This window comes from Nelusetta ayraudi, unplaced genomic scaffold (genome assembly GCF_046127955.1).
Source record: "Nelusetta ayraudi isolate G7.1 ecotype Tasmania unplaced genomic scaffold, CSIRO-AGI_Nayr_v1 ptg000254l, whole genome shotgun sequence".
Taxonomy (NCBI): Eukaryota; Metazoa; Chordata; class Actinopteri; order Tetraodontiformes; family Monacanthidae; genus Nelusetta; species Nelusetta ayraudi.
The window spans coordinates 9,534-22,153 of record NW_027466303.1 but is presented as its reverse complement, the minus strand read 5'-3'; the positions used below and the strand labels follow the sequence as shown (position 1 = coordinate 22,153).

General features: G+C 57.3%; 1 protein-coding gene across 1 annotated transcript; it reads left to right on the top strand.

Annotated features, from left to right (window-relative positions):
- Positions 1-1,609: 1,609 nt before the first annotated feature.
- On the top strand, positions 1,610-11,896 carry LOC142882301 (uncharacterized). The gene is made up of 3 exons (XM_076016976.1): positions 1,610-1,784; positions 7,714-7,844; positions 8,498-11,896. Exons 1-3 carry the CDS (start codon positions 1,638-1,640, stop codon positions 11,862-11,864), a joined length of 3,645 nt encoding a protein of 1,214 aa, XP_075873091.1. The 5' UTR covers positions 1,610-1,637; the 3' UTR covers positions 11,865-11,896.
- Positions 11,897-12,620: the final 724 nt, after the last annotated feature.

Genomic DNA, 12,620 nt, shown 5'->3' with positions numbered 1-12,620 from the left:
CGAGACGAAGCAGAAAGTAATTAGAGAGGAAACACAGATACACAATTTACACACACACGCACACGCACACACGCACACACACACACACGCACACACACACGCACGCACACACACACGCACGCACACACAACGGCTGAAACGATCGCTGTCCATTTACGGGGTGCTGATATCAGGCGCGCTTTCTCTGCAAACAGATTTATGTTTGCGAGGTAAATTGAGGGCCGCATTAATTTGGCGGCGCTGTGTCAGGTTGACGGCGCGAGTGTGGCCGTGAATGCATAGCGTGTGTGTCCACTACGTCGTGGCTTCGCCACTGCGATGAAGAGCGTGCTGAGGTCTCGCCGGTGGAGAAGGTCGTGAAGATGAAGTGCAAGCATTCCAGCCACATTCAAGTCCAAATAGTCCACGCGCTCTGGCATTGAACCCTGACGATGAGCTCAGAACCCCCGACGGTGGAGATCCGGGCCGGGTCGTTGGCACCTCGGGGGGGTTGAAGGGTTTGCTGGTGGTGACTTCAGCCTGCAGGGAGATCGATGGCAGCTCGCTAACACACAGGCTAACACAGGATCAATGTATATCACTTAACCCTCTGTTGATTTCAGAGCAGAGAGACCCCCCCCCACCCCTGCACACACACACACACACACACACACACACACACACACACACACACACACACACACACACACACACACACACACACACACACACACTTCCATCTCCTGGCACAGCCATCCAGGAGATTGAGCTGCTGTGCGAAACCTTTACTTCCTGCGTCAGTGTGTGCACGTCAAGTCACACCCCCACCCCTCCCACCCCTCCCACCCCCCCCACCCCTTCCTCCACCACTCACACACACACACACACACACACACCCTGCACGCACTTTGACTCTCTCGCTCCCTTTTTTCCTCTCAAACTGTTCCGGCGTTCCGCCGTGTGGGCAAATTACAGAAGGAAATTGGAGCCTGCAGACTGGAGGCTGCGCCACACAGCAGGCCGGACAGACGGACAGACGGACAGACGGACAGAGCGAGGACAGAGCGAGGACAGGGAAATAAAGTGGAGGGAAAAAGGACATCCACCAATGCAACAAAAAAAAGGGGTGTTTGTAGCAGGTGTGGGGCTGAAAGTCGGACAATGGAGGGAAAGAGAGAAGAAGTGACAACCTGGAATTAAATTCCCATCATGTCAGCGTGGAACAGAATTCAATGGTGTTTATTGGCAGCCAGCCTGTGGGAAATGACATTCTGAGGCAGTGTATGGCATGAATGCACACACACACACACACACACACACACACACACACACACACACACACACACACACACCACTGAGGGCGCACGTTCATCCATTACATCCATTGTGCGACACATTGTGAGTATCCTCGGAGCCACGGGGACCCCTGTTGGCTGAAGCGAGCATGCAGACAAGCGATCCGTCCCCCCGGGGGGGGGGGGGGTTAGCTGTGGAGGGCTCACACGGCTCGACGTGCACGTTTGACTCCGAGTTTCGCCTCACACACACAGATTTACTGTGAATGGCCGACAGTCTGCCAGTCTGCCCCCCCCCCTCCCCCACATCCCCCCCCCCCCCCCCCCCCCCCTCCAGCGCTCTCACCCATTCTCTCCATCTCCATGTGCTTGCAGGAGCGGGGGGGGGCTCTGGGCTGCTCGGCCGAGGACCTGAAGGCTCTCTTCTACTGCGAGCTGTGTCAGAAGCAGTACCTGCGCCACCAGGAGTTTGACAACCACATCAACTCCTACGACCACGCCCACAAACAGGTAACAGGAGGCGTGACGTGTGTGTGTGTGTGTGTGTGTGTGTGTGTGGTGATGATGGGAAAGCTGCTTTGCGTTTCGCCGCCGCCGCCACCGCGGCCGCCGCCGCCATCGGTTTGCGATCTCCCAGCAGGTGGCGCTGGGAGCGCGACGAGCGCTTGGTCTCCTCCGTGCTGACGCAACGTTGGTTTGGCGTGGCCGCGCTTCCCACTGTGGCTTGACTGGTTCCTGTCAACGAGGCGGAACATTGGGAAGTCTTGCAGAGCTTCAGAGTTCCATCCAGTGAAGCAGCCTGGCACTGGGAATTACCCAACCAGAGAAAAGACAGCCGGCGCACCAACCTGGAAGAGGCATCCATTAGCTATCAGTGCCCTCTGTGATGTCACAAAGGGCTGGGATGAGCTACTGAGTGAGCGCAAGCAAAAGAAATTGGAAAAAAATGCGTAATGTTGCCAACACCCGCAGAAACGAAGGGTGAACCTGTCATCAGCTGGATGAGGTCCATTAAAACCTTCGGATCCAAACGTGTCTACTAACGACCTGAAGCAGACTCCATGAGGTCCCGGGGAGCCCAAACAACTTTGAGGCTCCGTTGAAGCGAGCTGCTAAAACCGGGCCATGATCAGCACCAGGGCAATAGAATTAAGAGAAGTCTTTTCTTTGTGGTCTCGGGGGCTCCGACACCACAAAGAAAACACAGTGTGCATTTGCATTGTGCCCTCAAAATAGCAGAGAAAATGGGTCGGAGCCCTGATTGCAGGACGCTGTGATGTCGCCTTCAAGCGGAGGACGGAGGGAGAGGAGAAGATGCGTCACAAACTGATGACACACCTTCGTGTCATCGTTAACGTCAGGACTTCACTTAGAGAAAGATCTACTTTCAAGCAAATCCACTCTTGGGAAAGTATGACTCCTCAACCCAATAGTGAGTCGGACATTGACTGCAAATAAAGCCGTGTAATAATATCATCTCGACGCCGTCCAGCCGGCTCTGCACAGTTGACAGTGTCCAGCCAGACTGGCGCCTTGCGTCCCGCCTGCTGCACTGGAGCTCCGTGTCACCGCCTGATTGATGTCCGTGGCGTTGTGTGATTGAAAGAGCAGACTTTATTGTTCAATCAATAAGAGTCATTCAGCTCCAGGAGCAGCACATTAGCCCAGCGCCGCCATGCTAGCACCTCTCTGTTCCATGTTCCATCACTCTTCCTACACCAGCGTGTTTGTGTTTATTTCCCTCAGCAGCAACTTGTGCCTCGCAAAGGGCCAAGCGTCTTTAAAGTTGTTGAAAGTTGAATACTCGCAGGAAAGAGTGACCTGCAGTACTCGGAGGAAAGAGTGACCTGCAGTACTCGGAGGAAAGAGTGACTTGCAGTACTCGGAGGAAAGAGTGACCTGCAGTACTCGGAGGAAAGAGTGACCTGCAGTAAAGAGTGACCTGCAGTACTCGGAGGAAAGAGTGACTTGCAGTACTCGGAGGAAAGAGTGACCTGCAGTAAAGAGTGACCTGCAGTACTCGGAGGAAAGAGTGACCTGCAGTAAAGAGTGACCTGCAGTACTCGGAGGAAAGAGTGACCTGCAGTAAAGAGTGACTTGCAGTAAAGAGTGACCTGCAGTAAAAAGTGACTTGCAGTACTCGGAGGAAAGAGTGACCTGCAGTAAAGAGTGACCTGCAGTACTCGGAGGAAAGAGTGACTTGCAGTAAAGAGTGACCTGGAGTAAAGAGTGACCTGCAGTACTCGGAGGAAAGAGTGACCTGCAGTAAAGAGTGACTTGCAGTAAAGAGTGACTTGCAGTAAAGAGTGACCTGCAGTAAAGAGTGACCTGCAGTACTCGGAGGAAAGAGTGACCTGCAGTAAAGAGTGACTTGCAGTACTCGGAGGAAAGAGTGACCTGCAGTAAAGAGTGACCTGCAGTAAAGAGTGACCTGCAGTACTCGGAGGAAAGAGTGACCTGCAGTAAAGAGTGACCTGCAGTACTCGGAGGAAAGAGTGACCTGCAGTAAAGAGTGACTTGCAGTAAAAAGTGACTTGCAGTACTCGGAGGAAAGAGTGACCTGCAGTAAAGAGTGACCTGCAGTACTCGGAGGAAAGAGTGACCTGCAGTAAAGAGTGACTTGCAGTACTCTGAGGAAAGAGTGACTTGCAGGAAAGAGTGACCTGGAGTAAAGAGTGACCTGCAGTACTCGGAGTAAAGAGTGACCTGCAGTACTCGGAGGAAAGAGTGACCTGCAGTAAAGAGTGACCTGCAGTACTCGGAGGAAAGAGTGACCTGCAGTAAAGAGTGACCTGCAGTACTCGGAGGAAAGAGTGACCTGCAGTAAAGAGTGACCTGCAGTACTCGGAGGAAAGAGTGACCTGCAGTACTCGGAGGAAAGAGTGACCTGCAGTAAAGAGTGACCTGCAGTAAAGAGTGACCTGCAGTTCTTCACACTGTCATAGTGACAATGTGAACAAGGTCTGCGAGACGCTTCCCAGCGCTTGGCTTCTTAGCGCAGGCGTTGCGTTGTGCTCTTCAGAACCTCTTGATGTTGCCACCAGGGTCCTGCTGTAGTGCCGTACAGAACGCTACAGTAGGTGCAGTGGAATACAGACGGTATGTAACTGTTCTGGCAGCGCTCACTCTTAATATGGATCAGACGTGGCTCTGTGTGAGCTTCGCTTTGGGGAACAATCCTCAAACTGGATCAGCACCGCGTGATTTAATGTACCCAAGGTCTTTTTATTTGTGTTCTCTCAAAAATAAACAAACCAAATCAACCACAACATGGGAGCGATTAGGCGGCGGTGCTGTTGACTTCCATCTGGACAAAATCAGAGCGCAGGCTGTCCTGAAAAACATCGATGAAAAATGAAATAAAAATCAGCGCTGGCAGCAGCTCTGCTTTCTGCCTCCGCGCTCCTCTCAAACCCGACCTCCACTTTGGACCGACGAGCTGGATGTTCTGCCGATGGCACATTGTCCCCCAGCTACCTGTCGTCATGCCAAGGTGCACCACCACACAGAACAACGCACACGCCCACTGAGCCGAGCACACGCAGCAATCTCTGAGTCCAGCCCAGCCCAGCCGAACCGAGCCCAGCCGAGCCGAGCCCAGCCGAACCGAACCGAGCCCAGCCCAGCCCAGCCCAGCCCAGCCGAACCGAGCCGAGCCGAACCGAACCGAGCCCAGCCGAACCGAACCGAACCCAGCCCAGCCGAGCCGAACCCAGCTGAACCGAACCCAGCCCAGCCCAGCCCAGCCCAGCCGAGGCCAGCCCAGCCGAGCAGAGCCGAACCGAGCCCAGCCGAGCAGAGCCGAACCGAGCCCAGCCGAGCCCAGCCGAGCCGTGCCGGGCCCAGCCCAACCGAGCCCAGCCCAGCCCAGCCCAGCTCAGCCGAACCGAGCCCAGCCCAGCCCAGCCCAGCCGAGGCCAGCCCAGCCGAGCAGAGCCGAACCGAGCCCAGCCGAGCCCAGCCGAGCCGTGCCGGGCCCAGCCGGGCCCAGCTTCCACCCCTGGACGCCCACGCTGTGCAACATGAAATGAACATTAAATGAGAGCGTTCCTCCACCGTCATTGTTCTTTGAAAATGAGTTGAGGCGACTGCGGGCCAACGTTAATGCTTTGTCTCCGCCAGCGGCAGACGCATGAAAGGAGCCGCATGAGGCACCGTAGGAGCACACACACACACACACACACACACACACACACACACAGGAATGCTGTGCCTACTTTGCCTAGCAAGCAGAGAAGAGATGAAATTCCACCCCCACCACCCCCACCCTGCAGGAGTATTGGCTGTGGAGAACAGGAGCTGATTGCGTTTGCTGCGACTCTTTTCCTCGCCATCGATCGGGAGAAGAAACACGCCTGGATTCAGAGCTTTATCGCCATTTCCCACTGATCGCCCAGAATTGCTCATTACAGGCAAATGGCTTCACTTTGGGGGAAAACATGAGATCACAATCCAGCCATCAGCACGCAGCCGCTCCACTCTCCTGCCCTGGTGGCTGTGAGTCAACTCTGACTCACCCGCAGGCCCCGCCTCCTGAACTGTCCTCAACACATCTTCAGGAATATCGATCCGGGCTCTGACGGTTGGATCGGGCATCATCGCAGCATACTGCCGCATTCAGCTGCAGAGGTATTTTAGAAGGCGGCACGACCACTTCCTGTCGACCACTTCCTGTCGACCACTTCCTGTGAGCTGGGGACTCACAAGCATCCACGTGCAAAAGTGGAAGAGCAGAAATATAACACACACACACACACACACACACAGACATTGCTATTGCTGTTGATGATGATGGTGATGATGATGAGGATGATGATGAGGATGATGATGATGATGATGATGATGATGATGATGAGGATGATGATGATGATGATGATGATGATGATGATGATGATGATGAGGATGATGATGATGATGATGATGATGATGATGAGGATGATGATGATGATGATGATGATGATGAGGATGATGATGATGATGATGATGATGAGGATGTGTTCAGGTTCAAATGTTGCCCAGAAGAATCTCACTTGTTCTGCTCTAAATGTAGCCGGAGGTTTTGCCTGCAGTGGGACCTGTTTTTGGAAGACAGAGACAATAAACTGACTGAGGAGGAGAGTTTGCCCTCCTCCTGCTTCCTGCTGCCCCCCCCCCCCCCCCCCCCCCCAGATTCTCACCCCCCCCCCCTCCCCCGTGCCAGTGATTGCCATGGAGAGCTAAGCTGCAGCGACTCTGATCTTTTCCTTTGCTGTCCGTCTGCCTCGTGTATGCATCTTTGCTGGAACCTGATTAATATTTCCTGTGGTGTAACTTTGCTTCAAAGACCTTGTAAGCTCCTTCACACACACACACACACACACACACACACACACACACACACATGCATAATGCACACCTATACCGCGAGGCATGTATGTTTAAAGGAAACAAACCCACAAGTGCTTTGTTCCATTTGGTGCACACTTAACGCTGCCCCCAGCGAGCTGACGGCAGGCGGCTCAGCGCCCGGACATAATGTAAACAGACACCCGATTGTGAAAGACTCAGCAGAGATTAACCTGACGACTGTCAGCGCTGGCATTAGATCGGGGTGTGAAAGAGAGTGAGAGTATAAATAAATGTGATGCGAGAGGGGGAGGGGCTAATCTGATGTGCGCGCTGCTTTCTGAATGGGCGGATGATGGAGAGAAGAAGGCAGGAGAGAGTGGTGGTGGTGTAATCCTGTTGCAACGTCTTCCTCTTTTTCACACGCAGCGGGATAATTGCAGAAATACAGCAGATAGATAACGTCAAGTCAGAAGCCGGCGATGGGATTGCACGCAGAGTTACCGAGGGAGACGGGAAGCGAAGGCGACGCGAGGCTGCTGCTATTTTCAAGCTCCTCCGCCCTCACAACTTTGGAAAATATAAACAGACAACAGTTTAAACAGCGAGTGTGCACGCACACACACACACACACAGACACCCGCACGCACACCTGTCAGGCACGCACAGAGACAGCAAGACGGCTGTGAATCAGATCCTCTGGGAGGACACGCCCCCGAACGCACCGCACGCCAACACACAAACACGCGTCGCATTTGCTCGCATGCTCAATGTCAGGGCCACACCTCCTCACTTTGCTCCAGAGTCAGCGAGAAAAAAGAGGTTGAAGATGAGAAGTTTTGCATCCAGGTTGTTTAGTGTGTGTGTGTGTGTGTGTGTGTGTGTGTGTGTGTGTGTGTGTGTGTGTGGTTGGGGGTGGTTCTAACAGGCTACACGGAGATGATTGGACGTAAGCTTTATTGAAGGAGGCGCTCTGCGCACGCCGTCGTCTGAATGTGCACGTTTTGAAAAATGGAAACCAGTGGAGTAACTCTGCAAACTAACTAACGCCAGTCTCTCTCTTTCTTCACCTTCCTCTTCACCTTCCTCTTCACCTTCCTCTTCACCCCAACAGAGGCTGAAGGAACTCAAACACAGGGAGTTTGCTCGCAACGTCGCCTCTAAGTCGTGGAAGGACCAGCGCAAACAGGAGAAGGCTCTCAGACGTCTGCACCAGCTCGCACAGCTGCAACAGGACGCTCAGAGGTGTGTGTGTGTGTGTGTGTGTGTGTCTGCGGTGTGTGTAAAATGAGACCGGGATGGGAGTCCACAGGGGTTTGGGTGCATGTCACATCCAGTCAGCGTTCAGCAGCCGTGATGGATTCATCCACAGATGTGAAAGCACTCACTTGTCCTCGATGGGCCACAGGTGAAGCAAATGTAACGTTCAGACACATTGTGGCTGACACCTGAAGAGGATACGTCCGTGTGTCTTGTACGAGGAGCCGTGGGGGGTTTGAGAGAGGAACGCATTGACTTGAAAAGCGGAGTGAAGTGCAGTGACTGGAAAAATAAAACTGGCCCCGGGGGGCTCGGAGCTCCTGCGGCATTCAAAACTGTTTAAAAAAACCCAAAAAGGAGCAAAACAATGTTTGATAATCAGCCTGATTGCACGTATTCCCTCTGCCATTAAACGCTTGTTACCTCCAATCAAACGCTGATATGTGACCGGCATTATTATGACTGCCGATAGCAGATTTATGCTTTCCCTCTGGCTTCACTCAACTAAATAAAGACAGATTTAAAAGAGGTGAAAACCAGGAGTGGTTTCAATCTTTGCCTCTGTCTGAACCGAGAGGAACAGAGGAAGTGGTGATGAACCGAGACGTAAGTCCATTTCTCTTCTCTTCTCCTTGCAGAGTCCAGGGAGGAACTCGTGGGCTTCGACGTGCCATCAGAGCTGCTAGCCACAGGGACCACAGCTCCGAGGACAAACCCCGACCCTTAAGCCACGCCCAGACAGCCCCTCCCTCGCTGCTCGCCGCAGCGCCTCTCTGCCAGCTACTCAAAGATCCGTACCGGTCTTCTCTCCCAATACCGCTGGCCACCGCCCTCGCAGAGTCCCGGGTGACTGCACGTCCGACCTCCGAGACGGCCGACCCTGCGCCGAACCCAAAGTCCCTCCTGGGTTTGGACCCAGAGGGCCCTGTTTGTGGGCGGGGCAGAGCCGCGGGTAGGCTGGGCGTGTCCTTCTGCTTCTCGCGCAGGGGTCCGAGGCTGGAGCCCTGCGCCTCGGTCTTCTCCGACTTGGAGGAGGAGGAGAGAGACAAGAGGGAGCAAATGAAAGAGAGGATAAAGGGAATCATGGAGGACATTTACAGGGAGATGGAGGAGGCGGAGGGGAGGAAACGCAGCGAGGGCGAAAAGCTCGGGTCCGACGGACGAAACCGTGGTGCGCCGACCCCCACGGAGACCCCCGCAGACGACAGGGACGTTGAAAAACAGGATGAAACGTTCCCTGTTTCCACAGCGGTGCCGGATACCTGGAGCCTTGAATCCCCGCTGAGGCCGTGGCAGGCTGAGACCACCTCCCGCGGCACAGAAGCAGCGGGAGAACACGCAGACGTCAAACACGCCGACGGGGCGACGGCGGCGAGGAGGCGAGAAGCAGGGCCGGTAGGGGAGGACGGCCGGTACGCCTGCGTCCGGGGGAAAGACGGCGCCACCTGTCTGCGATGGCCCGCCAGGCTCATAAAGTTCACCAAGTCCCAGCCGCACCTCTGCTACAGCGGAAACCCGCGAGACGGCGAGGCGCTGGAACAGAAGCACTCAGGAAAACCGAACCCATGCACGCCGGCTGTCATTGCACCCCACACTCACACCTGTTTACAAAGACCACGAGGCGACCACAAAACCAGAGCGTGCGGCCTGAAGGGAGGAGCCGCGGAGGATTTCAAGGCGAGGGAAGAAGCGGACGCGGAGACGGAGAAGCAACAGATGTTCTCGGAGAACAGCGCGGGTCCGACCCACCCTGCTGAGAGCGACGGCGACGCCCAGAATCCTCTGGGAGTCGCACGACGGATCAGAGGTCCAGAATCCGAGTCTGCCGTCGCTCTGAGTGGCGTGCGCAGGGCGTGCACCGGCCCGTCCAGGTGCGAGTGCGGGGGCGAGAGCGCGTGCCGACGAGGGCCGCAGACGTGCGCGGGCGCCTCGGGGCTGCAAACGCGCAAACGTAGGAAAGCCGGCGTAAGGACAGACCAGGCGAGGAAGAAGAAGGAGGAGCGGCGCAGGAGGGAAAACGCCTCCAGCAAGCGGCGCAAAGTGAGAAGTGTCGTCTCCAACGTCTCCGCCGAGAGACGCCTGTGGAGGGAAGGCTGGACGAGGGGGGGGGCGGCGGCGCGGGGGGTGCCCAGCGGCCCCCACCTGGGGAGATGCGAGGCCCGGCCGCTATCTGTCTTTGTCAGGAAGAGGAGGTCTCGCAGGAGCCCCAGCAGCTCCGGATCCCCATCGGAGCCGGTCGGGGATCCAGTCGGGGAGCCGGTCTGGCGCCGCAGCTTCTTCGGCGTCTTCGGGGAGAAGCGAGACGGAGACACGTCGACTTCTCCCCGGCGGTCTCGCCTCTCGTTGCACTCCCCCTCATCGGGATGTAACTCAAAGCTGTCTTGGGAACGGGGTCACCATAGCAACCCCAGGAGTTTCATTGACTGCTGTTACCCTGACAACAGCTGCGCTTGCAGGAAAGTCCTCCGCGGGGACAGGATTTTCATTCACGGCGGCGGGAGGAGCCAGATGAGCCCGAGGCGTGGCCAGGTCCGGGGGGAGGCGGGGAGGAGGAGGAGGGGCGGCGGCAAAACGACGGGGGTCTCAGACCCGGAGGAGTGGGAGTGGGCGAGGGGGAGGTGTAGATCCAGAGACGGGTACGGTAGCCCGGGCTGGGACGGGCTGGCAAAGCTCCGCTGCGGCTCGGGCGCTCGGCACCGGAGGGCGGGTCGGATCGGCGGGGACGAGGCCGACTGGGACAGATGGACCTGGGGCAGCAGCGACAGCTGCGAGGAGCGGCCCACCCACAGGTCGGGGTCGGGCTCCAGCAGGAGAGGGCCAGGCGGCAGAGGCCTCAAGGCCGAGCGAGTCCCGAGCCCCGAGTGGTGGAACAGCCCTCGGACCTCCAGCCCTCAGAGCGCAATCCTCCACCCCCCATCCTGCAGCCCCTGCAGCAGCACCAGTGTGTCGGAGCTGAGCTGGGAGTGGAGCGGGAGCAGCTCGTCCTCGGGGGTGGACACGCTGACCGCCACCTCCTGCAGGCCCCTCCTCCCAGGGAGTGCAGGACTCTCGCCCGAGGACCCCGAGGACGAGGCGGCCAAGCAGAAATCCACAAGTTTGGGCCCCGTCAAGAAGCGTCGCGACACGGACGCTCCTCCGCCCAAGGAACTCAAGTCCCGGTCCGATCCCATTGCCTTCACAACGGGACTCCCCCCCGCAAAGCCCGGCACACAGAAATCCGTCCGGGCTTTGCTCCTCCCCCTCATCGGAAAGCTACCGGCCATCCAGAGGAAGGCCCGGAGGAAAACAGGACCGCCAAAGGAGGAACCCGAGGGCCACGCTGGAGAAGTGGTCCGCAGTCAGGAACGTCCTCCGCTCACGCCAAATCCCCACGGGTCAAAGGTCAGGGCCGAGGCCGTGGAGGAGGCGGCGCCTCCGCCCGTCAGCTTCACCGCCGAGGAGGTGGAGAAGTACCAGCTGCTGCAGGAGCAGGCCAGGCAGCACATGCAGAAGGTCCTGGAGCGGACGCAGGAGAGCGCCGAGGCGGAGGAGGAGCAGGAGCAGGAGGAGGAGGAGCAGGGCAGCTTCCCGACGCCCCAGAACCGGACCCTCCTCACGGACGTGGCGCTCTGCCTCCCGCTGCCCCTCCCCCTCCCGCAACAGGACGACTTCCCCCGAGCCGTGGCCCTGAGGGTCCCCGGCCTCCCGGGCCCCCTGTCCGGCCTCCACCACATCATCCTGCCCTTGCCCCGGCCCCCTCCCCCCTCGGCCCCCGTGTCCTCCGCCCTGGCCCCGCCCCCACCGCCTCACCTCCCCCCCCTCCACCACCACCTCCACCTGTCGCCTCTCTCCTTATCCTCCCTCTTCCCGTCCATCCTGCTGTCTCACCACCCCCCCATGGCCCTGCTGCCTCTCACCCCCCCGCAGCTGGCGTCCCTCACCCCCGTGACCCTGCCACCGCTGGGGCCCGGGCAGCCTTTCCTCAGCACGCCGTGGCCCGTGAGGTTTCAGCAGAAGGCGTTGTGATGATATTTATTGATCTCGCTGACTGTGGAGGAAGTGTGGGGAGGTGAGGTGGGGGGGTGTGGGGGGGGGGGCATCAGAAGCCCGTAATTGAAATGACAGTGTGCGGCTCGTAAACACACACACACACACACACACACACACACACACACACACACACACTCAGAGAAAGAGATCCTTGCTATTGACTGTTTGGAAGTGTGTTTCTCCTCCTCACCTCTGCTGTGTTGTAGCAGACAGAGAGCAAACAGCCTTTGATCCACGATCCACTCCTCTTTTCCTCCTCCGTCCGTCCTCATTCAGGCCCCCAGAAGGAAAAAGAGCCAAAGGTGCGCCGGCGATTCAAAGACGAGCCGGGCTCGTGTCATCTTTTCTCTCTGAAGCTCAGACAGGCCAGCTGCCTTTTGAAGTATCCTTCATAGCAGGGACAAAAGGACGAGAGCGGCTGCTGATCTTCCTCCCTCCTCTCCCTTTCATCGGGTCGCCTGAGTTCCTGTGTCTGACTTTCAGCACCCCGGCAGCAGCGGCGGCGGCTCGGCAGCCGTGCACGTCCACCAGGCGAGCGTGCCGTGCACGAGGGACACCTGTACAGGTTGCTTTAGTCTCTGTGCTGTAGATATTCTGACGGTGGCTGAGGGTTGTGTAGAATCTTGGGGTGGGGGTGGGGGGGCAAAGAATAAAAGACACTCAAAGCTCTCACACGGTCACGCGGACACGTGGGCGTTGCAGCGCCCCGTGTGGTCGTTTCCCTCCGTGCAG